General features: G+C 65.2%; 1 protein-coding gene across 2 annotated transcripts; it reads left to right on the top strand.

Annotated features, from left to right (window-relative positions):
• Positions 1–535: 535 nt before the first annotated feature.
• On the top strand, positions 536–25,540 carry ANO8 (anoctamin 8). Of its 2 annotated transcripts, XM_075902780.1 has the most exons (18): positions 536–819; positions 12,482–12,592; positions 13,123–13,255; positions 13,356–13,494; positions 13,781–13,877; positions 14,931–15,047; positions 15,420–15,547; positions 16,656–16,817; positions 17,035–17,187; positions 17,972–18,098; positions 18,462–18,517; positions 19,091–19,165; positions 19,478–19,621; positions 20,272–20,970; positions 21,374–21,565; positions 23,089–23,220; positions 24,327–24,437; positions 24,609–25,540. In XM_075902780.1, the coding sequence occupies exons 1-18, from the start codon at positions 723–725 to the stop codon at positions 25,269–25,271; spliced, it is 3,336 nt and encodes a 1,111-aa protein (XP_075758895.1). In that variant the 5' UTR covers positions 536–722; the 3' UTR covers positions 25,272–25,540. The 2 variants fall into 2 exon arrangements, with proteins under 2 accessions (XP_075758895.1, XP_075758896.1); XM_075902781.1 differs by lacking the exon at positions 19,478–19,621 and having other exon boundaries at positions 538–819.

Genomic DNA, 25,540 nt, shown 5'->3' with positions numbered 1-25,540 from the left:
CCATCCATCCACCTACTGCTCTGTCCATCCCACCCCTCCCCCTCCCCCTCCCCCTCTATCCATCCACCTACTGCTCTGTCCATCCCCCCCTCCCCCCCTCCATCCATCCACCTACTGCTCTGTCCATCCCACCCCTCCCCCTCCCCCTCCATCCACCCACCTACTGCTCCATCTCTCCCTTCCCTCCCCTCCTCCTATCAGACCCCTACCCCAGATCTACCCCCCCATCCATCCCTCTACATCCCTACTGCTCTGTCCATCCCCCCTCCCCGCACACCTCCCCTTCCATCCAGCCTCCTCCCTAATGCTGTTTATCCATCCAGCCCTCCATCCCTTCTCCCATCCCTGCCCTTCCCCCCACCAGCCCCACATTGACTGCCCTGGCCGCCCCTCCCCGCTCACGTCCATCCCCCCACCTAACCCTCCCTCCGTCTACCCCGTACAAACTCCTCCACCCCCACCCCGACTCTCCCCTCCCCTCGCACCCCGCCCCCTCTCGGCCCCTCCCCCGGAGCTGCGGAGAGCGCTGGGGCGGCCGAGGCCAACCAAACTATCGAGGCCGCCGCTCGCCGCGCCGCGCCGCGCCTCCTTTGTGCCCTCCCCGGGCTCGGGGAGCCGCGCGAGGAGCAGCGGGGCCGGAGCGCAGCCCCATGGCGCGGCCGCTGCCCGGGCCGGGCCCCCCCGCGCACCCGCGCTGAGCCCTCGGGCCGCGCTGAGCCAGGATGCCCGAGGCGGGCGCGCCGGCCCCGGGCGCGCAGGAGGGCGAGCGGCCGCGGCGAGCCCCGGCGGACGCGGAGCCGGCACCGGCCGGGGTCTTGGGTAGGCTCGTGCGCGCGGCCCCGGAGCCGGTCTCCCTGCAGCGCTGCGGTAAAACCTCGCTGGCCTGGGCTTGGACCCTGCCCCCTGCAAGATCTGCGCCCCCCTGCAGCCCCCCCTGCAAGAGCTGCGCCCCCCCTGCAGCCCCCCTGCAAGAGCTGCGCCCCCCCTGCAGTCCCCCCTGCAAGATCTGTGCCCCCCCTGCAGCCCCCCTGCAAGAGCTACCCCCCTGCAAGAGCTGCCCCGCTGCAAGAGCTACCCCCCTGCAAGAGCTGTGCCCCCCTGCAGCCCCCCCTGCAAGAGCTGCGCCCCCCCTGCAGCCCCCCCTGCAAGAGCTGCGTCCCCTGCATGCGCCTTGGCGGGGACCCCCCCCCCCCCCGCGCACAGGAGGGGATACTGGGGGGTGCTTTGCAGATGCGCCCTGCTGCTGTCAGTGCGGCCAGCTGGACTTTGGAGGGGGGGGGCAAAGTGTGGGGGGGATTCTCCTTCCAGGCAGCAGGATGGGAATGAATGGGGGGGGGGGTTCTAAAACGTTCTGGGGCACGTGGCTTCCCCTGACTCCATGAGGGCCTGGCCCCGACGTGTGGGGGTCCCCCGGCGTTTGGGGTCCGCTCTAGTCCAAAGGGGTCGGTGCAGGGGAAGCGGTGCCAAGGGGCAGGCAGAGCCCAGAATTCCCACGGTCCCCAGCAGCCGCAGGGTGGGTGACCGGGGAAAACGGTGGGGAAAACCCAGCCCGACATTCCCGGACGGCCCAGAACGTGACCTCTCTGAGGCCCTCCAAGTAAAAGGGCACCTAGGGGTGCAGAAGGAGCCGTGGCATCCGAGTAAACAGCAGCGCCCGGGGTTTCCCTCGGCGCCCGGGGCTGGGCGGGATGGTACCGAAGAGCTCTGCGGCTCCCGTGACCTTACTCGGGTGAGCCCAAGGTTAGCTGCCGGGGAGCCGGCCCCGGGGCGCTGCTTTGAATGGGAAAGAGAAATGATTCGAAAGCCCCAGCCTGCCCCAGGGTATGGACAGAAGGTTTCCAGCCCCCCAAGGGTCCCTTGATTCCAAGGGAGTCACCCGCATGGCCGGGACCGTTCTTTCTAGTAGGCCAGGCTTTGTTCCCATTTACACTAGGGTGAGCCTGGAGTCGCGTCCCTCACACCGCGTCCCGATGGCGTAAACGAGGCTCCAATTCTCGGGCGGGTTCTGCCGGGTCTGTTCTTGCCTGGAGACTGATCCGGACTCCGGGGTTCTGTGGCCCGGCTCCGGGAAGGGAATGTGGTTGTGCTGCTAGAACGGGGGGAGGCGTGAAAACAGCGATGTCTGGATTCTCTTATAGTGGCTGGAGCCGGGGTAGAGCGGTGGGGGGAAGAGGGGCTGGCAGCCAGGACTCCTGGGTTCTCCTGCCTTAGCCACTCGCCCGTTCTGTGACCTTGGCCAAAATCATTTCACCCTCGGGTGCTGTTGGTGGCGTGGGGAGAATGTTTCCCGGCCCCGCATCCCGAGGGATGCTACAGCCCTTTCAGCGCCTCCGGGGAGCAGCGCCAGAGCTGGGCTCTGCATCAGGGTTCAGCCTCGGGCGCCAGGCAGCTGCTGAATCAGCGCGGAGGGCAGCTGGGCTCTGGCAGGACTTTCCTGCACTAGAATGTTTGGTCTCAGTGGGAGCTGCAGAGGAAGGAACCGGGGGGGGGGGGGGGGGGGGGGGGGGGGGCGCTTTGGAGGTCCCATTGCACCAGCAGGGTCCAGCTCCCAGCCGTAGGTGTGATGCTGACGTTGGGGGAATGTAAGGACCAGGCCTCTCCCCAGCAGGGTGGTTGCAGGGATGGCGGCGGGGGAGGTTTGGCTCATGCATCCCTGGAGCGTGGAGCGTGGAGCTCTGCCCAGCCTGCGTGGCTAATGCAGCCAGCCCGATGCCTGCTCCCGGGGGCTCTCCCCTCCTCATCGCAGACGTGCTCCCTTTCCACGTGGGCACGGGTCGTGTGCTCGCATCCGTTCCCGTGCCGACTTGGCGTGTGTGTCTGTGCACGAGGACAGGCTTGCAGGCCGGGGGCAGTGCAGGGGCCTGAGTGCTAGCGGGTGCCTGTCGGTGAGTGCGTGGGAGTGTGCACGCGTGGGAGTGTGCCTGCGTGTGAGTGGCGTGTGCCTCTGGGTGGGTGGCCCCCGTCCACCCCACCTTCCCCGAGCGGCGCCGCCTGCTGGCTCACTTGAGTCCTTTGTTCCCCGGCCTAGAATCGTAACTCTGGGAACGAGACTTAAATAATTCATGATCGGCAGGAGTATGAGCTCATCCTGCCCCAGGCGAGGAATTTGCTCCCTGGATTCGCCGCTTGAGGGGGGGGACCCCTGGCGGGCCCAACTCCTTTGAACCCTGGCACATCCTGGCCCCGTGCTGGTCTTAGGCACAAGCAGCGTGTGCGCCGTGCGCTAAGGGGACCCAGCACAGACCTCCTCCAGCAGTGAGTCTGGAAGGCAGGCAGCACTAGATCTGCCCTTGGGGCAGGAGAACCCTAGCGTCCTTTCCCCGTGCTGGCCCTTGGAGGCTGGATTCTATTGGGCGTCAAGTGTGATCCCAGCCTGGGGGCTCGGAGTCCGGACTCCTGGCTTCTCTTCCGGATTACGGGCGGGGGTGCTGCCTCGTGATTTCTGCTGCGGTGGGGACTGAGAATGTACAGTAGATGAGCCCGGGGGAGACCCTGTCCTGCTCTGTGCCTCAGTTTCCCCTGCCCTTCAGGGCCGCTCGCCCGGAAGGGGCTACGTCCAGTCAGTGCAAAGCAGCGCCCTCCCGACACCTGGCAGAGTCGTTACCCAGCCGTGGCGTTTGCCTGCGAAGGAAGAGCCCTTGGGCCTGACTTTCTTCTCGCCCTGGTTTGCCGCAGGCAGGCAGGCGTCGATTTCTCCGTTTCCGAGCTGCCGCGAGCAGGCTCTTGTTAACCGTAAATGTCGGGAAGATGCTCGAGACAACAGATGTACTTTGGCGCCGGGCAAAGCTGAGACGTGAGTTGGGAACGGGCTGCCTTTGGAGACGAGGCAGGTGGAAAGAGAGAGAACCAGGGTGGGGACTGTTTCCTTCCTCGGCAGGCGTTCTTTCAGCGAAACCTGTTCTCCGGCAGGGCGGCGGGGCTGGGCCGTGGCTCTGGGCGGGTAAATAAATACACGGCAGGGCTGGGAAATGCTGAGAGCGCTCCCGGGGGCTGACGCCTCTTTGCCGCGCTGATCTCCGTGTGGCTGGGAGCACGGTGTCCCCAGGCCCAAGAAACACGCTGCGGGGGGGGGGGGGGGGGGGGTTTCCCACCTGCTGGAGCCGTTGCTGTTTGAGGCTTCTTCGTGAATTCCAGCCCGTTGGGTGGGCTGTAGCTCATTATAAAGCGGTGCTGCGGCAGCCGCTGGTAGGTCTTGGAGGCTCCTGGCTTTGTCAGGCGGGGGAGGGAGGCTCTGGGGAGGGTCTGCCCCAGGGCAGGGGTTCGGGGCTCCCCTGGAGCTGAGTCAGTGCTGCAGCAGGGGACTACCAGGAGCAGCTCTCCCCTCACAAGCTGCACCGAGCTGGTACCAGCCGGGGTGCTGCTGCACTCGGTGGCAGTGGGCGAGGGTCAATTCCATTGCAGGGCGGTGCTGATTGGGTGCAGGCGTTTCCTTCACGTCCTGTCCTAAATTCCTGGGCTGTGACTGTTTAGAAGGCTCCGTGGATCTTGCAGGCTAAGTAAAGTGATGAGGACAGTGCAGCGAGTTGAATGGGAGGTGTGTGCGTGCCGTCATCCATGTGTCATAGACCCTCTATGACTAACTGGGAGTGGCGATTCTCCTGGGATCTTGGGCTTTTGGAGCACCAAGATCGGCATTCACGGTCAGGACGGTATCACTGAGCAGGGAGCCCTTTGCTTCTGAATGGTCCTGCCGTAACTTGGACTCTAAGGACTGCTGGGTCCCTGCATCCGACCCTGTGGTCCCGGGACATTCTGTGTCCACAGCCCAGCGTGACCGTCACCATGGGCTGGGCTCACTCCCGTCCCAGGGGGGCGAGTTGCCCTGGAGCTGCCACCCGAAGCTGCTTTTCTGCTGCCAGAAAGGAGAGGGCTCTGTCTTCCCAAGTGGGATGTGCTTCCCCCACCCCTCCGGTGTGTGGAGGTGTGAACAAGATGGAGCCCTGTTTCCCAGGGCTGGGGACAGGCCGATGCTGGCTCATCGCTCCGGCAAGGGGGCCCGAAGCAGAATGCAAGTTGGGTGGCTGAGCAGGAGACCGACTGGGGGCCAGGCCAGGTTCTGTCAGAGCCCCATCTGCTGGGCAGGGTCCCGGGCAGGGACAGTCGCTCTCTTGATTGCGCTTGGCGCTGGTGACAGGAGCTGGATCAGCCCCTTGGTGGCAGGAGGCCTCTGCCCTGCGTCAGGTGTGATCACGGGGGTCCGGTGGCTGAGGCAGGGGAAGGCGTTGCCTTTCCAACCCGCCAGCCTGGCCCCGCCCCCACAACGCCTGCAGGGGGCGGAGTGTTGCTGCCCCGGAGTGCCCGCCCTCCCCATGCTTTGGGGTGGCTCGGGCCACGCCGGCGTCTCCCAGCAGAGCCCGTCGCCACGACCCCCAGCAGCAGGGCGTGGGAGCCCACAAAGGGACCCCGCTCTGTCACGTGGCGCACGAGCCTCAACGTCGAACTCCCACGTTTAGGGGGCTCCGCAGCCTCCTGGCTTCTCCCTGCCACTGGGCAGATGGCAGAGCACAGAAGGAAGGGTCAGTACGCAGGCTGCGAGTGGCGGGACCTGCCACCGGTCACGGGAGCCAGGGACGGGATGAGACAAACTCACCGACACGGGGAGAGTGACGAACAGTGCCCCGAATCAACCACGCAGCAGAGAAACCGCCAGGCAAGCCGGCCTCGGGGTCATGGACGTCCCAAGGAGCCCACCATTTCGTTATAACCCTGCTAGCGCTGGAGTCTTCCTCCCGTCCTACTCGGCTGCCACGGCCCACCCCAGAGGTGGCTGCATTTTGGCCCGGCAGCCTGCTTTCTCGCATGCAGGTTCCCTCGGCGCCAAAGATAGGGTTTTATTCAGCTCAGTGTCATTGTGGGCAACAGCAGCGCTAGGGCGGTCAGTCCTCATGCTCCAGGGTACAAACAGGATGCTGGCTGGGGTCAGGAAGACATGTCTCCTGTGGTCTGAGATACCAGGGTGTATTGACCCACGCCGGGTTTGACACAACATGTCAGCATGGGCTGTTCTTATGTGCTGGTCCGTAAGCCATGAATTTGAATGCCCAGAGCAAGATGGAAGGGGGCCGGAGCAGCTGCTGCTGCATCCGTCTCTCCGCCGTCTCCCCTGGACATCTGTGCTGGAGGAATCCCCCGGGTTGTTTTTTGTTTTTTTTAATACTGTCACCCGGTTCATCCAGACATCGCTCACACGTCCCGTCTCATCAGAGGAGCTGTCAGCCACGTCCTCACCCCCCCATTCTGGCGGCCTCTCGGCTGGCGATCCAGAGACTCCACTCCGAACAATGCTCTTTGTGACGTTCCCTGGGGCGGGGACGGAGCCTCAGCTGGCGCGAGGTGGCCGGTGGGAGCAGCGCTACTGGAGTCAGGCGGCTGTGCCCACAGACACCCCCGGGAGCTGGCCTGCAAGTTGTGACAAGCAAAACCAAGCCAGGAATGAAGACGAGTCCTTGTGTTTTTCATCGCAAAGCGCTGTACGAAGGACAATCATTTAACCCCATTTTGCAGATCAAACGGGCAAAGTGACTTTCCAATGTCACCCAGCAGTTCCCAGGTCTGCCACTGGCTTGAGCCCATGTCTCCTTAGGCCAGTCCAACGTTCTGTCCACTAGGCAAACTGCATCTATTGACATGCCGTCTCTGGAACGGAGGCAGAGGCAGGGAGGTGTCTTGTGTCCAGCATATCTCTCTGTCTTTTCAAACTACCCCGATTTCTGTGCTACATGGAATCACAGATGTTACACAGGTGTTGTTTGCATCTTTAGTTTACAAAAGAATACCAAGAGGCTTCCACCCAGCTTGAGTTCCGGCTTTGTCTCTCTTGTTTATCAGAGGCCGCACCCTTGTCTTGAACTCTGTATTAACATGGAGGATATTACTCAGCTAATCTTACTGAAGCTAAATGTATTAATTTATTGGGGTCTTGTTTACCGACAGGGTACGTGTTTACCGACCGCCACAGTGGCGTCTCCTGCCTGTAAAATGGCACTCCTTTGGCCAGTGATCAGACCCGCTGCAGGCTTACTTGCTGCCCCAAACTCTTGTACAGAATTGCTGTGCAGCTGTTAAAAAGCTGCCACACGTTCCAGCCTAGAGGTGGCTGCATTTTAGGGACAGCAGCCCTGCCTATAGGGACTGCATTTTAGGGACAGCAGCATTTTAGGTGGCTGCATTTTAGGGACAGCAGGTCAGCCCACCAAGCACAGAGAGAGTGAGGGTCACTACAAGGTTACGCCCCATTTAAACTCTGGGCTTAAATGGGGCTGACGTGGTGGAAACATGGAGGGTGTGACATGCATCCGGAGATGCAGCAGTGTCTAGTGCTTGCGCTGCCGCACGGGGTGAATGTCTCCCCTAGGGATGAAATGAGCCGTTGGGAGGTCCGCCTTGACTCACCCTCCATCAGCAGTGTCTCTAGGACGACTGAAAAGCAAGAGGCTGCTGGTGGAGGGAAGCAAAGGGGGGGGGGGGGGCGCAGCTGCGTGGCACCTGTATGCTGCAGGGCTGGCCTGGCTTCCCGCCTCGTCCCCGAGTAGGGTTACCAGGTAGCTTCAGAAAAAATACCAGACACACTTGATCGGGGGGACCAGCCAGGAGGGGAGCGGGGCTAGCCGGGAGGGGCGGGGGGAAAGAAAACTGGTGGGGAGGGGTTAGGAGCAGCAGGGCTGGCTGGGAGAGATCAGGGGGAGGAGAACCGGTCGGCAGGAAGCAGGGCTGGCCGGGAGAGGGTCAGGGAGAGCGGGGCTGGCCGGGGAGGGAGCGGGGGGGGGGAGAGAATTGGCCGGCGGGGAGCAGGACTGACCCGGGCACATGCAGATCCCAGGGTGCTGCCCGTCCCGTGCACGATTCCAGGAGCACGGACGGGGCGTTTCCTCCACCCCAAGGCGTCACTCCTACGTCAGACGCAACGAAAGGCTCCCAGCGCCGATCGCGCCCCCCTCCCCGCCACTCCCCCTGCGCCCGCCAGGCTTCCGTCGGGCGCCCAGCCGGAGAACCAGAAAATACCGGACATTGCAGACGTCCGGTATTTTCTGATTTTTTTTTTCTGGACAGAAGGCCCCAAATCGGGTCTGTCCGGTTGAATACCAGACACCTGGCAACCCGAGGGCCGTGGCGGATGAACGGGAGAGCGAAAGGCCGAGGTTTTCCAGAAACAGCCGCCTCCGGTTTTTGTGGGTGGGTGTCACATCAGCGCCGGAGCTTTAAGGGCTGGAAATGAAATGGGGCGGGTGGGGAGAAGGCCTTGCAACAGAGGCAAACACCCTCCGCGGATCCGGAGAGGAGCCCTGGGATGGCCGGCTGGCTCCCTGGGTCTCGTGAGGCATCGCCAGCAGCACGTGCTGAGCCCAAGCGCCCGCGGAGGGACGGGAGGGAGGCAGACGGGAAGGTGGCCGTGGGGGAGGAGCAGGTGATGGGTATGGGGGTGCAGGGCAGGGGGCAGCGCTAAGGGCCTGGGCTAATCGACAGCCCTGGGAAACTCTCCGGGGCCGGAGGCCAGCAGCAGGAATTCTCCAGGCCCCTCCCCGCTGCAGCTGTGCCCACAAATCCACAATGCCAGGCCTTTGTTCTGTGCCTAGCCGGCAATGCCAGGGCGGCTCCTGGCCCGGACAGGCAGGGGGCTTGGGAAGTTGTGGGGCCCAGCCTGGACTGCGCCGCGCACGCCCGGGGAGATGATGGGTTGCTGCCCCTAGGACATGGTGCCTGCCTGCCTCTCCTCTCCCCTCCCCATTTCCCCCCACAGCAAGGGGAGGGGGATCAGTTCCCAGACACACGCCCAGGACCCGTGGCCACCCCTCCCGTGCCTACAGCCGGGGCAAAGGGCGGCCAAACTGTTTGTGCTCCTGGCACGGAGGGGGCTGCCCCCAGAACCGCAGCGCCCGAGGGGTTAACCGAGGCCTTCGCCCACGCCCAGCCAGAACAGGGCCTCCCTTCAGCGCGCTCCCCAGCCTGGAGACGCCTCGGGCCTGTTCTCCCTCCCTTCTCCCACCCACGCCCGGGGCTGCATCCCGGGACAGGGACTGCAGGGCCAGGCCCACAGCCCGAGGCGGGCAGAGGGCAGGAGGAGGGAGGCAAAGGGTTAATGCTCCCGGGGACTAGCCCCCGCTGCGTCACGTGAAATGAGTTTGGCAGGTCTCGGCCTAGGTGCTCGTTTTGCACCGAGTCGGAGCCCGGTGGGGCCTCGTCCGTGGGGTTTGCACAAGAGAGACCACGGCGGACGGGGGTGGGGGGGGGGCTCGAGGGGCACTAGCAGAGCTGGGGGGCGGGGGAGGGAAGCTCCCCCCTCTTATGCCTGCTCTGCTTGGGTCTAGCGGGTCTCTGCAAAACCTTCGCTCCCCCAAGGGGTGAGATCCGCTCCCAGGCCGGGGCCTGCTGGAGCCATCCAGCGAGAGGAATCCGGGGCCTCTCGGGGAAGGTCCCGCTGGCCACAGAGGTGGGGTTCAGGGTCTGCGGATGGACAGGGAGCCAGGAGGCAGCTGCCCCGCCAGGTCCCCGTAGGGAGCTCAGGCAGGACCTATCCAGGGTGCAGGGGACCTGGCCGAGAGTCCCTGGCTAGCCCCGGGGCCGGGATCAGTCCCTCTGTCTCCTAGGCCCCCTCCCTGGATTAGGGGTGTAGCTCTCCAGTGGGGTTCCGGCCCCAGGCTCAGGCCCTGGGAGCCCCCCCGGCTCTGCTGCCCCATTCGCACTGGGAGCGGAGGGGCAGGTGCGTCCTGTTTACCCCTGGGCCTGAGCCGGGCTCTCTGGGGCTGCTCCCCGCTGGCCCAGCAGGCCCGGCCCCAGTTCCAGCCAGGGGCAGCTTCCCCTGCTTTGCAAAGCTCCTGGTCCATGGGCCCGATCCTGCAAGGTGCCGGGAGCCGAGGGAACTCCGGCTCGTGCGGGATGCGGCCTGGGTGCGCGTCCGGAGCCCCACCCTGGACGGACGCAGGCGAGGGGCGCTCCCCCAGTGCCCCTCGGGGGATCTCCGCCTTGGGGGGCAGCCCGGGGACACCAGGGTCACTTCTCCCAGCCCAGCAGGGAGCCAGGACCCCAGGGGGAGCCGGGCAGGAGCCAGAGGCCTCGCGAGGCAGTGGGAGGGAATTAAGGGAGGGATTTTTGCCGGGCGGCTGGGAGCAGCGCGGGGAAAGGCTGCTGGACTCCTGGAGGTCGGGTTCCTGGCTGAGCGAACCGGGGCGGGGAGGAGGAACCGAACCCGCCGGGAGGGAAGAGGGACCAGCCCCCTTGCTCCCAGGGGGGCTGCAGCGTGGGGCCTGCTGCGGGTTGCCATGGAGACAGGTTGCTTTTTATCCTAGCTCCCCTCGCTTCCCGGCAGCGGGTTTCCAGGCAGGGGCTGCGGCTGGGGGGGCCCCGGTGCCGGGGGGGACGCAGGTAAGAGGATGCTCCATGCCAGGAGGGTGGCAAGGGGGCGGCCTTGGACCGGGGGAGGCGAGGGGGGGTGGAGGGGAGGAGAAATCGTGCCCCGGCGCTGTGCCAGGCTGAATGGCCGAGGCGGCTCCTGGCTCAGCCCTGGCGACCTGGCACGCGGGCTGGGGCACTTGCGCCAGGCTGGCACTGGAGGGCGTGGAGGCGGGGGGAGGGGACACGGAGTCACTGTCCTGCCTGGCTCCTTGCACCCCCCTCGCTCCCCGAGCCGAAGCCCTTCCAGCTCTCGGGGTGCTCGGGGTCTGCAGCCCCTTTGCTGGTTGCCTGGTCAGAGCTTTTGACCCCTCCGGAGTGGCCGGGTCCAGCCCCACGGGCGCCGATCCGGGAAGGGGACCCAGCCGGGCCAGTGCCGGATGGCCTGGCCCAGCCACCGGCCGGCTGGCACGGGGACCATTGTCCTGCGGTCTGCACCGGCTCCTTTTCACACAACAGGGCTCCCCGCTGCCCCTCCGATCCGGAACAGCTGGGGAAACGCAGAAGCCTCTGGGACCTGCAGCTGAGAAAGGAAGGAGCTGCCTGCCCGGGAGAGGCTGCCCCATAGCCTGCGGCAAAGGGGCGAGCTAGTGGGGCACAGAGACGGGATTGCAGCAGAGACCTAGGTTCTAGCAGCCACTGGGCAAAGAGACTTGAGCGTCGCTGGGGGCGGCTCCATGGAGGCCCCGGCTCAGCACATGCCGAATGGGACAAGAGAATATATAGTCCATGACCCTCCTTCCCAGCATGCCTTGCGGCAATGGCCCTTTGGGAACTACATCTCCCACAATTCCCGTGTTCCATACATGGGGGCCTATAGCTGCCCTGAAGGACCCCACCCCATTACATATAAGATAACGTGCAGCCTAGAGAAAGGAGATGTATTTCTCCTTAGCCTCTTCTAACAACGCAGGGCCGGGGCATTTGGTGACAGGGAAAGGAGGCATTTTAAACACTGAAAAGGAAATGCTTTTTTAAACCGGCACAAAGGGCCTGTGGAACTCCTGGCCACATGATATCCCTGAGGCCAAGAGCTGTATTGGGTAGTTGGTGATAGCTCCTGAGCCAAATCCTGATCTAAGCCCCTCTGGATTTGCCTTCCGGACACGCCACTGGCTTCGGAGGGGTTACTCCATATTTGCACCAGGATAACTGACCTCAGGATCTTGGCCCCCAGGCTTGGTCCTACCACATCCTTCCAAACAGGCCAAGGTTTCGTTTCCAAACAAGGCATGCGGGGACAGTCCCCATGTGTCTTCACGTATGGATGGCTCTGCTAGGGTTAGGGGAACCTGGTGCAAGCCTGTTTGGAGGGGTGCATTGTGAGTGCATTGTGAGTGCGTTGTGTGTGTGTGTGTCATGTCTGCGATGTGATTTGTGTTGCATCTGGGGGGGTTGTGCTATAGAGTGTGTGCCAGGCTTACCCGGGGACAGCAACTGGCCCCCCTTCCACACCCTTGTGTAGCCCCCATCCGGCCACGTCTCCTTGGCTCGAAGTCAGGGGCAGGGAACCTTTTTGGGGTGGGAGGCTGCCGAACCACAGAAAAATCAGTTGGGGGCTGCACAAAAGCGAGAAGCCAAAAACCCCAAACAAACCTTCACGGACGTGGCCCCCGACTGAGGAAAAAGACCATCACATGGCAGCACCCAGGGCCCCCCGGGCTATAGATTTTGTGGGCCACAGGCTCTGGAGTGGGGGCAAAATCGGGGTTCAGTGTGTGGAAAGGGGCTGCCGGGAAGCAGGCTTGGGGTGTAGGGTCTGGGCGAGAGGAAGAGCACAGGAGCAGGCTGGGAGGGGAGTCCCAAGCCTCAGGGGCCGGATCCAGGCAAGCCGGGGGCCGCATGGGCTGTAGGTTCCCCACCCCTGCGCTAAGCCATTCTGGTCATGTGCCCTGGGGGTCAGGCGCGGTTCCAGCCCTGTCTCTGCTTTGACAAGTCTCTTCTGGCCTCCCCGCCCGTCGGCCACTCCTCTTGGGACAGCCCCGCCTTTCCCCCCTCTCCTGGAGGGCTGGAGCCCCGGGATCTATGTCCCCTGCGTCTGTTTCCAGCCCAGCTCCGTCCCCCACTTACCCTCGTGTCTTGGCTCCTTTGGCAGACAAGCTCTTTGGGAAGCGGCTGCTGCAGGCCGGGCGCTACATCATGTCCCACAAATCTTGGATGAAGACGGTGCCCACGGAGAACTGCGACGTGCTGATGACCTTCGCCGGTAAGGGGCCGCTCGGCCTGGCGGGCAGCCACCTCTGGGGTGGGACGTGGCCGCTGCTTAGCACAGTGCCATGGGACTGGAAGAGGCCCGGACGGGCAGGAGGCAGCTGGGATGGGGCAGGACGCCGGGGCTCACGCCCTACCGCCGGGGCGGGTGACGGATCCCAGATGCTCTTTCGGTTCATTGGCCGTTGCTGCCTGGCACAGCGCCCCCTAGAGAGCATTGGGGGTCAGCGCTGACTCCTTTTCCTCCCCCTCCCTACGTCCTGCACCAGCTGGAAACTGCCCCTGCCCCGGAATAATCTTTTGGCCCAAGTCCTGGAGCCCTGCGGGGAGGGGGCTGTGGATCAGGTTCGAGGGGCGTCGGCAGGGCAGGAACAGCAGAGCTGGGTCAGGAAGACAGCAGCCCCCCAGACTCCCCTGGGAAGCAGCCTCGTCACGCCCCCCCGAAAGCTCAGCGCGGGACGTCCCGGATGGGGGGGTGCCCGAGCGGCTGCCCACCCGCCTCTCCCGGCGCCTCTTCCCCCCCAGACACGACGGACGACCACACGCTGCTCTGGCTGCTGAACCACATCCGGCTGGGCATCCCGGAGCTCATCATCCAGATCCGGCACCACCGGCACACCAAGGTGTACGCCTTCTTCGTCACCGCCACCTACGAGAGGTAGGGCCCCGGGGGCTCCCTCCAGCTCGCTCCCACCCCGGCGTCCTTGGGGGGGGCGGTTCGTCCGACTCTCACGGCTCCCCCTCTCTCTCTGGGGCAGCTTGCTGCGCGGGGCGGACGAGATCGGGCTGCGGAAGCCGGTGAAGGCGGAGTTCGGGGGGGGCACGCGCAGCTTCTCCTGCGAGGAGGATTACATCTACGAGAACATCGAGAACGAGCTCTTCTTCTTCAGCTCCCAGGTGGGCCGGCCCCGGGGCTCTGGGCTGGGGGGGATCCGGGCAGTGGAGGGAGGACAGCCCCCCCCAGCTCTTCTCGCCGGCATGGACGCTGTGGGGCAGGGAGTCCATCGGGAGGGGGGCGGCTTTGGAGCTCGCGTCCTGGGTCCTGGCGGGAGTTCTGGCTCCATGCACAGCCGCCCGGTGGGTGCAGACGATGCTGTCGGGGGGGAGCCAAGGGGGGGCTCTCGGTGCCGGGCCTGGGGCTCCTGCCGGCCGGCCCCACCGCTCACCCCGCCTCTGCCTGCAGGAGCGGCAGAGCATCATCCGGTACTGGCTGGAGAACCTGCGGGCCAAGCACGGGGAGTCGCTGCACAACATCCACTTCTTGGAGGGGCAGCCCATCAGTGAGTGTGGGGCCCACCCAGCCGACCGGCCCGGGGAGCGGAACGACCAGCGGCTCTGGGGCTAGCGGCAGAGCATGGGGGGTGGCGGGGGAGGGAGGGGAGCAGGCGTGCCATGGGCCGGGGAAGGGGGGGGGCAGGCTGCTGGGAGCATGCGCCTTAGTGAGAAAGAGGAGGTTCAGATGGGGGAGACCAGTTACCCCCTTTGAGCGATGCCTGGCAGCCCGTGCGTGTGCGTGTGCGTGTGCACACATGTGTGCGTGTGCGTGTGCCTGTGGCAGCAGGAGCCTCACAGCTGTTGGGAGTCAGGAGCTGCTCATCCCGAGGGGACTGACCAGTAGATTTTGCCAACCCTATATCATCCCCTGGCACCGGTCTCCAGCTTGCACCCCTGGCCACAGCCCAGGGGAGGGGAGAGACCCCTGGATCTTGGGCCCGGCTGGGGCCTAGGGTAGGGGAGAGACCCCTGCGTCTTGGGGCCAGGGAGGGGCCGGCTGGGGCCTGGGGGAGGGGAGAGACCCCTGTGTCTTGGGGCCGGCTGGGGCCTGGGGGAGGGGAGAGACCCCTGCATCTTGGGGCCAGGGAGGGGCCGGCTGGGGCCTGGGGGAGGGGAGAGACCCCTGTGTCTTGGGGCCGGCTGGGGCCTGGGGGAGGGGAGAGACCCCTATGCCTTGGGGCCAGGGAGGGGCCAGCTTGGGCCGGGGGAGGGGAGAGACCCCTGGGCCTTGGGGCCAGGGAGGGGCCGGCTGGGGCCAGGGGAGGGGAGAGACCCCTATGCCTTGGGGCCAGGGAGGGGCCGGCTGGGGCCAGGGGAGGGGAGAGACCCCTGGGCCTTGGGGCCAGGGAGGGGCCGGCTGGGGCCAGGGGAGGGGAGAGACCCCTGGATCTTGGGGACAGGGAGGGGCCGGCTGGGGCCGGGGAGGGGAGAGACCCCTGGGCCTTGGGGCCAGGGAGGGGCCGGCTGGGGCCGGGGGAGGGGAGAGACCCCTATGCCTTGGGGCCAGGGAGGGGCCGGCTGGGCCCCTGGCCGCTCACTGCTCTCCCTCCCTCCCGCAGTCCCTGAGCTGGTGGCCCGCGGCGTCATCCAGCAGGTGTTCCCCGTCCACGAGCAGCGAATCCTCAACCGGCTCATGAAGTCCTGGGTGCAGGCGATCTGCGAGGCCCAGCCCTTGGGTACGTAGCTGCTGCCTCCGCCCCACCCGCTGGGGAGCAGCGTTACCCCTCCCGGGCGGGGCCGGCGCTCCAGTGCCGGGGGTCAGGAGAAGGTCCAAAAGGGGGGATTCCCCCCGAGGTGCTGATAGCCGGGCCACACTGGCTCCCCGCCAGCCCCGCCCGCGTCTCTCCCCCGCTGCACACGTGTCCCCGGACAGGCGTGAGCACCCAGAGACCAAGGCCGGAAACGCAGCCGGCAGGGAGGTTGGGGCCCCACTTCCCAGTGGCTGGACTCAGAGCCCAGCCCAAGGCAGAGTCCTGCCCCCTCCATCTGCCCCCCACCCCCATCCACGGCCCAGCCCTGGCTGCTGACTCCTGCTCTCCCCTCCGCAGACGAGATCTGCGATTACTTCGGGGTGAAGATCGCCATGTACTTTGCCTGGCTCGGCTTCTACACCTCGGCCATGGTGTACCCCGCCGTCTTCGGCGCCATCCTCTACACCTTCACTGAGAACGACCAGGTGAGGGGGCCGGGCCGAGGGCAGGGGGAGACCTGGGGCGGGGGTGCAGTGGGGCAGGGAACTGCAGTACTCCCTAGGGCTGACCCTCGGCGCGGTGTCCCTCTCCCCCAGGCAGGGATTTCCCTACACCCCCCAATGGGGGTATATACCCCCCTACATTTCCCCAATACCCCCCCAGTTTTGTGAACTATGGTGCCATACAGCCCACCGTCACCCTCACGGTCTCACCCCTCATCGGCCCTGACACCCCCGTTGTAAATTCGAACACCCCCCCCTAATTTCAATTCCTGGGGAGGCTACTGCTCCCAGGCATGCAAGGCGGGTCACATCGGTACGGAGAGGAGAGTAGAGCCGAGCCTGGTAGATCACGGGGAGCAAGGACAGGACTCCTGGGTTGTATTCTCAGCCCTGGGATTGAGGAGGGGAGTGGAGTCTAGTGGTCAGAGCAGCAGTGACCGGGTGTCTGGACTCCTGGGTTGTATTCTCAGCCCTGGGATTGTGGAGGGGAGAGGAGTCTAGTGGTCAGAGCAGTGGGGACCCGGTGTCCCGACTCCTGGGTTGTATTCTCAGCCCTGGGATTGTGGAGGGGAGAGGAGTCTAGTGGTCAGAGCAGTGGGGACCCGGTGTCCCGACTCCTGGGTTGTATTCTCAGCCCTGGGATTGAGGAGGGGAGTGGAGTCTAGTGGTCAGAGCAGTGGGGACCCGGTGTCCCGACTCCTGGGTTGTATTCTCAGCCCTGGGATTGTGGAGGGGAGAGGAGTCTAGTGGTGAGAGCAGTGGGGACCCGGTGTCCCGACTCCTGGGTTGTATTCTCAGCCCTGGGATTGAGGAGGGGAGTGGAGTCTAGTGGTCAGAGCAGTGGGGACCGGGTGTCTGGACTCCTGGGTTGTATTCTCAGCCCTGGGATTGAGGAGGGGAGGGGAGTCTAGTGGTCAGAGCAGCAGTGACCGGGTGTCCGGACTCCTGGGTTGTATTCTCAGCCCTGGGATTGAGGAGGGGAGGGGAGTCTAGTGGTGAGAGCAGCGGGGACCGGGTGTCAGGCCCCCTGGGTTCGATTCCTGGCTTTGCTACTCACCGCTTGTTGTTCGTAACCCATCCTCCCTCCCAGACCAGCCGTGACATCTGCTGCGTGGTCTTCGCCATCTTCAACGTCGTCTGGGCCACGCTCTTCCTGGAGGAGTGGAAGCGGCGGGGAGCCGAGTTCGCCTACAAGTGGGGGACGCTGGACACGCCCGCCGAGTCCATCGAGGAGCCCCGCCCCCAGTTCCGGGTGAGCGGCGGGGGAGGGGGGCAGCCCAGGGGGCTGGGGTGACCCAAAAGCCCCTGACCGGAAGTGAAGCCCCTCCTGATTGGCACCAGGCTACGCCAGGTGCAGGGCTGCAGAGCACTGGGGGCTCCCGGGAGCTGTGGGGGGGGGAGGTGGATCCCTGCCTCGGTTTCCCCAGAGCTGTGGGCGGGCCGGCTCACGGGCTCCTCTCCTGCGCCAGGGCATCAAGAGGATCAGCCCGGTGACCAACGCGGAGGAGTTCTACTACCCGCCGTGGAAGCGGCTGCTCTTCCAGTGCTTGGTCAGCCTGCCCGTCTGCCTCGTCTGCCTCTCCTTCGTCTTCCTTGTCATGCTGGGCTGCTTCGAGCTGCAGGTGGGTGACGCTGCCCCCTGCCCCGGCCCAGCCCCTCTGGCCGCAGCCAGGCACCTCTCCTCCCGCCAGCAGGGGGCGCTGAATCCCATTCTCCCCCCTCTGCCCCCCGCCAGGGGGATGCACCAAGCCCTGGTTCCATCCTGGGGTGGCCCGTGGCAGGAGGCCGACATTCCTGGAGTGGGGCAGGGCGAGAGGAGACAGGAAGCTGTTTGCACGCCTGTGTGCGTGTGTGCACGGGTGTGTGCGTGCGGCTGGGAGTAGTTTCCTGGGCGTGGGAGTGTGTCTGCCCACCTGCACGTGTAGGAAGGCTTGCACACGCGGGTGCAAGTTAAATCCCATCGTGCCGGAGGGGCGGTGGGGGGAGACGGGGGCGCTCTGTGGCTGAGCCTCCCCTTCCTCTGCGTCCGCCGTTGCGCCAGCCCCACGCCCTGCTTGGGAGCAGCTGTTCCGGGTCCCCGCTCCTCACACTTGGGCTGGGCAGAGCCAGGGGCCGGCGCCATCTGGGCAGGCTAGTTACCACCCGCTCTGGGGCTCCCTCCGCGCCCTTCTGACTCCCTAGCTCCTGGGACGACAGCACAGAGAATCTGTGGAACTCCTTGCCACATGAAACCATGGAGGCCAGGAGCTGGATTCTAAAGAGGCTGGGGCAGTTGCCAAGCAGTGGCCACTCCTGAAAACAGGCTCCTGCCCCAGGTGGACCCTGGTGGCTGAGCCGTGGGGTGTCTGCTCAGGGGCGGAGGTGGGCACAGCAACCCGTACAACCCTGCCCCTCGTGTCCCTGCAGGAGCTTGTGTTGAGTATTAAGGAGCTGCCCCGGCTCATCCGCTTCCTGCCCAAGATCGCCTTGGCCCTCATCGTCACCGCCTGCGACGACGTCTACAGGAAGATCGCCTACTGGCTGAACGACATGGGTGAGTCACGGGGTGCTGGGGACTTCTCCAAACCCTCTGGGGTCAGATCCCTGGGCCCGGCGGCTCCTAGTGCGAGGGCTTGGCCCCTGCAGGAGCCGGGAACCCAGCCAGGGGTGGGGCACGGCCCTCGTTTCCCATCGGACCTCGGCCACTCACAACCCGCTGCACGGCCAGACGCGCTGGCTCCTCCCCGGGCTAATCCGGTCTTGGGGATGCCGGTTCGCCCCGGGGGGCAAGCGCATCCTGGGGTCAGTGCATGGGCCCCATGGAGCGGCGGGAGCCGGGCACTGAGCATCCTCCTCCAGCCCCCGACTCACCCCGCCCGCCCCCCCGCTCTGGCTTGAGTCTCCGTTCTCTTTCCAGAAAACTACCGGCTACAGAGTGCCTACGAGAAACACCTCATCATTAAAATGGTCCTGGTGAGCAAGCCGGGGTGGGTGCCGAGGAGGGGGCAGATGGGCCCTGCCTGGTGTTGCCTTTAATTTTTTCCATCTATGTGTGGAATAAATTTTGTTATTTGCACTGAGGAATGTGTACCACCAATAGAAACACATGCTGCTGGCGGGGGGGGGGGGGGCAGTGCTGCTAATCAGCTGGGTGGTACTGCCCTGGCTGGGAGCGGCCACAGTGGTGCAGGGCGGCTCGGGGAGGGAGCCCATCAGCAGCCGTGCCCGAGAGAATCCTTCCGCCCAGGGGACGCCAGCTCTGCGCAGGGAGCACGTCGCCCCCTGCTGCTTGGTGGCCGTGACTGCACCAGCCTTGACCGCGAAGGGAGTCCCGCTGACCTGGCTGCCCACTGCTGTGTCCCAGAACCCCCGCGCCAGGGCCCCAGCGTGCAGGGGAAGCCCCTGTGGTCACGGCCGCCCCGGCAGCTGTAGGGTTGCCCCGTGCCCGCTGGGGCTGAGTCAGACGGGGGTGGTCTGGAGTGCCCGGATCCCGAGGGCGGGGGGCTGGCTTGTTCCAGGCTGACTCTCCCTCTTTCTCCCCGGCAGTTTCAGTTTGTAAATTCCTACCTAAGTCTTTTCTACATCGGTTTCTACCTCAAAGACATGGAGCGGCTGAAGGAGGTAAGGGGGGGGGGGGGGCGCTCCTGCCCCGGGCCCGGTGTGTGAGCCGGGGGAGAGGGCGGCAGGGTCCCTGCCGAGCTAAATCCAGCTGGGATCTTCGCTTGGCCCCGCGCCCCCTGTTCTGGTGGGGACGGACGCCTCCGTTCCGGGTCTGCCTGCGCCCAGCTCCATCGCCTTCGGCTGGGGCACAGGGGCGCCCCGAGGCAGGCTCCCTGCCCCCAAACCCCTCCCTTGACTTGGGGTCTGGCTGGCGCTCTCCTCTTCATTGTCTGTCTCTCTCTCTCTCTGTCTGTCCGTCTCTCCCCTCCGCAGCTCCTGCTCATCTTCTCTCTCTCCCAAAGCCTCCTGCGTCAGCTCAAAGACGCTCTCCTCCCATTCCTCCTCCTCCAGCTCCACCTCTTTCTCATCTCCTTTAAGGGGCTCTTGAGCTTTGCCTGCAGCCTGGCAGGAGCCAAAGTAGGAGCAGGGGGGTGGGGGGGAGGCGGGGTAGCCCCGCTGGCCGGACCGCCCTGGGGAACAGCCACGGGGCGGGTCAGGTCCCTTTGGGCGCTCGGGAGCAATAGCCCAGGGCTGGGGTGGGGAATGAAACCTGGGCCTTACCCCCCTGGGGGGGCGGGGTCAGCTCTGGTCTGGCCCCAGGGCAGAGGGGCTGGCTGGGGGGGGTGGGGGCCTTTCCCTCTTGGCGCAGGGAAGGAGGCGAGGCGCCTTTGGCCTGGTGGGCCCCAGTTCCAATCAGCCCCACGGCGTTGGACTGGATTTGCCAACCTGTGCCGGCTGGTTTGGGGCCCGGGGGTGCTGAGGGTGCCCCTCTCCCCACCCCGACTCCCTCAGCAGGGTGGCCGGAGTCGCCTCGCCCTCCGAGGGCGCACAGCAAACTGGCCCTGCCGCAGCCGGGGGGCACTGACGCTCGAGGGGCGCTTGAGGGCATGAGAAGGATCTGCCCCAATGATGGGGGGTCCGTGAGGACATTCTGGGGAGGTTGCGGGGCCCCGTGCGCCTCTCCCCAAGCCCCCTCGACCCAGGTCCGGGGCAGCGCCCGCGGGGTACAGAAGGCCGGGGAGCCGGCTCCGACGTAACGCCCGCCCGGGCGCCTGTCCCCTCCCCAGATGCTGGCCACGCTGCTCATCACCCGCCAGTTCCTGCAGAACGTCAAGGAAGTGGCGCAGCCTCACCTGTACCGCCGGCTGCAGCGGGGCGAGCTGAGCCTCCGGCAGGTCCGCGACGTCTCCCACGCCCTCCTGCGCCTGCTCGCCCAGCGGTACGCGGAGCCCCGGGCGGCGGAGCCGGGGGCCCGGCCGGGCCCGGAGCCCCCGGAGGGGACCCAGGGGGAGAAGTGTCTCAACGGCGGCTGCGGCGTCCCGGAGGAGGAGGAGGAGGAGGAGAAGCGGGAGTCGGACTCGGAGGACGAGAGCCTGCTGGACTGCGGGCTGAAGCTGAAGAAGGTGAGCTTCATCGAGCGGGCCGAGCGCCGGAGCCGGGAGCTGGGCTGCATGGAGGACGCCAGCTTCCTGGAGGAGGGCAGCCCCACCATGGTGGAGAAGGGCATGGACCCCGCCTCCGTCTTCGAGCTGCCCGAGGACGAGGAGGAGGGCGAGGGGCCCTCCGGCAGCCCCCTCCCGCCAGCCAAGGAGCTGGCGGTGACCCTGCGGGCCCGGCGGGGCCCGGCGCCCGAGAGCCGGGAGGAGGAGGAGGAGGAGGAGGAAGGCAGGAGGCGGAACCGGGCCTCCTGGATTGACCCGCCGGAGGAGAACTACTCCCCCCAGCTCACCCAGGCCGAGGTGGAGAGCTGCATGAAGAAGTACGAGGTGAGGGCTGGGATAGAGGGGCGCCCGAGTGGCCTGGGTCACCGGCGGAGCTCAGCATTGGGGGAGCTCAGGGCGGGGCTGGCAGGGGCTGTGGGTCAGGGCTATGGGGCACTGGCAGAGCTGGGTGTGTGGAGAGCCCAGGGTGGGGGTAGCAAGGGGCCGTGGGTTGGGGCTGAGCTGGGTTTGTGTGAAGCCCAGAGCTAGGCTAGCAGGGGCTGCGAGTTGGGACGGGGGGAGGTCCCCAGGGCTGGGCTAGCAGGGGACTGTGGGTCAGGGCTGGGGGGCACTGGCAGCACTGCGTGGGGGGGGGGGTACCCAGAGCTGGGCTAACAGGGCTGCAGGATGGGACCATGGGGCAGCAGGGACTTGTACCCCCCCCAGCGTGACTCCTCCCCTCCCCCAGGACACGTTCCAGGATTACCAGGAGATGTTCATCCAGTTTGGCTACGTGGTTCTCTTCTCCTCCGCCTTCCCCCTGGCCGCCCTGTGCGCCCTCATCAACAACGTCATCGAGATCCGCAGCGACGCCTTCAAGCTGTGCACCGGGCTGCAGCGCCCCTTCGGCCAGCGGGTGGAGAGCATCGGGCAGTGGCAGGTGGGGGCGGCAGCAGGAACAGCTGGTGGGGGGGGAACAGGGACGTGTCAGAGCGACAGAGAGGCTGGAAAGGGGCCAGCTCGTGGCCCTTTGTGCTGCTGGGGATCCCTGTGCGGCACGGCCAGGCGCCCAGTCCTGGGCTCTGTGACCCGTGGAGGGCAGGAGAGGTGCAGCATTTTGCTTGCCTCGGTGCGTGTGCTGGGCTCCTCCCCAGAGCTGGCTGCATGTTTCCAGCAGAGCGACCGTGTGCTCGGAGCGGTCTGGCGGGAGGTGCCCTCGGGACGGGAGTTGCTGTTTGTTAGGGGTTGGGTACAGGCCTTGATCCCAGCGAGGGGGCAAATCGGGGCCTTGCAGCCTCTCTGGTTTCTCTCTTCCTTAGGCTCCCGCCGCCTGGGGTGGGACTTGGCTCTCGCTGGGTCTGTACGCGCTCGCCCCAAACAGGGCCCAAAGGCTCTTCATGGGCTCAGCCGTCAGCCCCCGTCTTCACCAGGAGACCCCAGTCCTGCTGTCCCGGCCTCTGATCAGCCCCACGGACCGGACCAGGCCAGGCCCCCTGGCAGCCCAGCCCCCACCTCGCAGCAGCCTGCCCGCACTTAGTGAGGGAGGCTCATCAACCAGTGTGAGCTGGCCCCAGACCTGCTGCCCTGTTACATAGAATTCTACCTGATGGCTCAGAGCAAACGCACTGAGTGGAATAAGCCCCAGTTGATGGTTACTAAAATTGAGGGAGCAGTTGTTTCACCTGCGGAACTCCCTGCCACAGGATGTTAGTGGGGCAAATCCCTCCACAGGAGGAGAGAGGGCTTGGCTGGGCCACTCCTCCCTCGGGAGAGAGCGGTGGCCAGACCAAGTCTGAGGGTATGTCTACACTAGCCCCCTATTTGATCTAGGGAGGCTAATGAGGGCGACCGAAATTGCAAATTTCAGTGTCCCGCGCTTCATTAGCATGTTTCCAGCCGGTCGCCATTTTTAGAAACTGACTAGCCCGAAGTAACTGCCCGCGTCTACACGCAGCAGTGAAACGGGATTCCGAATTAAAGCCCTAACTCGAATTAGCTGGTATTCTTCCTGGAATGAGGTTTACCAGCTAATTCAGTTTAAGGGCTTTAATTTGGAATCCCGTTTCACTGCTGCGTGTAGACGCGGGCATTTACTTCGGGCTCGTCAATTTCTAAAATGGCAACCGGCCAGGAACATGCTAATGAAGCGCAGGATATTGAAATCCCGCGTTTCATTTGCAATTTCGGTCGCCCTCATTAGCCTCCCTAGATCAAACTAGGGGGCTAGTGTAGACGTACCCTGAGAGAGCGGTATTGTGACGCCGCGCACTGGACCCTGTGGCCACTCACATTTGGCCCCGACGCCCGTCCAGAAGGGCAGCTGGGCCCAATCTGCTGCCCCAGGCGGCTGTCGAGTTTGGAGCTAGCTAGAGTAGCCTTGTCTGTCTGGCCTGGCTGGGGGAGATGGGCTGGGTCCCCGCCCGGGGCACGTGGCGTGTCTCATCCCCGGGGTTCGTCTTGCAGAAAGTGATGGAGGCCATGGGCGTCCTGGCCATCGTGGTGAACTGCTACCTGATTGGTCAGTGCGGCCAGCTGCAGCGCCTCTTCCCATGGCTCAGCCCAGAGGGGGCCATCATCTCCGTGGTGGTGCTGGAGGTACGGACGTGCTCGCGGGGCTGAGGGTTGTTGTGGGAGGGTCTCTCCTGAGTGGTGGGGCCATGTGTGTGGTTTGTTATGGTAGGGTCTCTGGCTGGGGCTATGTGTGGGAGGGGTGTTATGGTAGGATCTCTGGAGCAGAAGCTGTGTGTGGGGTTTGTTATAGGGTCTCCGGCTGGAGTGCGAAGTGTGTGTGGGGTTTGTTATGGTAGGGTCTCTGGCAGGCGCTGAGTGTGGGTTTGTTATGGTAGGGTCTCTGGCAGGAGCTGAGTGTGGGTTTGTTATGGTAGGGTCTCTGGAGCAGGAGCTGTGTGTGAGGTTTGTTATGGTAGGGTCTCTGGAGCAGGAGCTGTGTGTGGGGTTTGTTATGGTAGGGTCTCTGGCAGGAGCTGAGTGTGGGTTTGTTATGGTAGGGTCTCTGGAGCAGGAGCTGTGTGTGAGGTTTGTTATGGTAGGGTCTCTGGCAGGAGCTGAGTGTGGGTTTGTTATGGTAGGGTCTCTGGAGCAGGAGCTGTGTGTGAGGTTTGTTATGGTAGGGTCTCTGGCAGGAGCTGAGTGTGGGTTTGTTATGGTAGGGTCTCTGGCAGGAGCTGTGTGTGGGTTTGTTATGGTAGGGTCTCTGGAGCAGGAGCTGTGTGTGAGGTTTGTTATGGTAGGGTCTCTGGAGCAGGAGCTGTGTGTGAGGTTTGTTATGGTAGGGTCTCTGGCTGGAGCTGAGTGTGGGTTTGTTATGGTAGGGTCTCTGGCAGGAGCTGTGTGTGTGTGGGTTTGTTATGGTAGGGTCTCTGGCAGGAGCTGTGTGTGAGGTTTGTTATGGTAGGGTCTCTGGCAGGAGCTGTGTGTGGGGTTTGTTATGGTAGGGTCTCTGGCAGGAGCTGTGTGTGGGGTTTGTTATGGTAGGGTCTCTGGAGCAGGGCTGCTGCTGCTTGCGTCGCGCACACGGGCACTGTGTTTGCTGTGGGGGGGACGTACAGGGGATCCGCCCGGGTTGGGATCCGAGGGCGAGGAACCTGGGGCCGGTCAGATTCCAGGCTCTGAGCCCGGGGCTGTTTCTAAAGCGGCCGCATGGAGGCCCCCCCCAGCTCTCAGCCTGTCTCCTCCCGCAGCACTTTGCCCTGCTCCTGAAGTACCTCATCCAAGTGGCCATCCCGGACATCCCGGCCTGGGTGGCGGAGGAGATGGCGAAGCTGGAGTATCAACGCAGGGAGGCCTTCAAGGTGAGTCCTGGTGGCGCGGCCGCAGCTCCAAAGCCCCCGCTGGGCGGGGCATGCGGAGCAAGTTTGGGGGGGGGTCTCGGCCTCGAGGCCACCTCCCCTGGCCGGTGGCGGGAGGCTCCCCAAAGCCCCCCCACCAGGCGCCTGCTGCTCACCAGCTCCGTCCCCCCGCAGAAGCACGAGCGGCAGGCGCAGCACCACTACCAGCAGCAGCAGCGGCGCAAGCGGGAGGAGGAGGAGCGGCAGCGGCAGGCCGAGTACCACGCCCGCAAGGAGCGCGAGTCCGGCCGGGACGAGGGGAAGCCGGAGGCGGCCGGGCAGGACCCGGCCCACGAGAAGAGCCAGGCCAAAACCAAAGGGGCCCACGGCACCGAGAAGCCCAAGCGGCCCAGCTCGCTGCTGGCCACCAACAACGTCATGAAACTGAAGCAGATCATTCCGCTGCAGGGCAAGTTCCTGTCGGGGGGCGGCGCCGGGGCCGCCGGCTCCGCCCCCGCCCGCTCCCCCCAGTCCCCCACCGGCAGCGAAAACAAACTGCCCGGCTTCCTCAGCTTCAAGTTCCTGAAATCGCCGGAGACCAAGAGGGACGGGGGCACCGAGAGGGTCCAGTCACCCACCAAGGCCTTCAACCCGGGCAAACTCTTCAACTTCGGCAAATCCGAGGGGGCCGGTGGCAACGGCGCCGCCACGGCCACGCCGCCACGGCCCGGCCCTTCCTCGGAGGGCGGCGAGAGGCTGCCGCCCAGCAAAGCCCATCTCAACGGGCTGGAGGACGAGGGCTGCCTGGAGGAGGGCGAGCTCCGAGCCGAGGAGGAGAGCACAGGCCATAAACTCTAACAGGGGGGTCGGGGGGGGGTCAGGCAAAGGAGCCTCAGAGCCCCGGTCTGTTCTTCAAGCAGAATGAGGATGGGCCCAGCCTGGTGGGGGGCTCTTCAGATACCCGCCCCCTCCCCGTCTGGTGCCAGCAGCAGAGCGGAGGAGGGTGGGGACCGGTCGTGGCGACAGTCCCGTCCTCCCCGCCGCGGTGACGTCGGCGGCCCCAGCTCAGGGCCGCATCCTCAGGGGAGGGGCAGGAGTGGACGTGGGGGGTAGGGGGAGCAAGGCAG

Source organism: Pelodiscus sinensis, chromosome 19, assembly GCF_049634645.1.
Source record: "Pelodiscus sinensis isolate JC-2024 chromosome 19, ASM4963464v1, whole genome shotgun sequence".
Lineage (NCBI taxonomy): Eukaryota > Metazoa > Chordata > Testudines > Trionychidae > Pelodiscus > Pelodiscus sinensis.
This window is presented reverse-complemented; position numbering and strand designations above follow the sequence as displayed.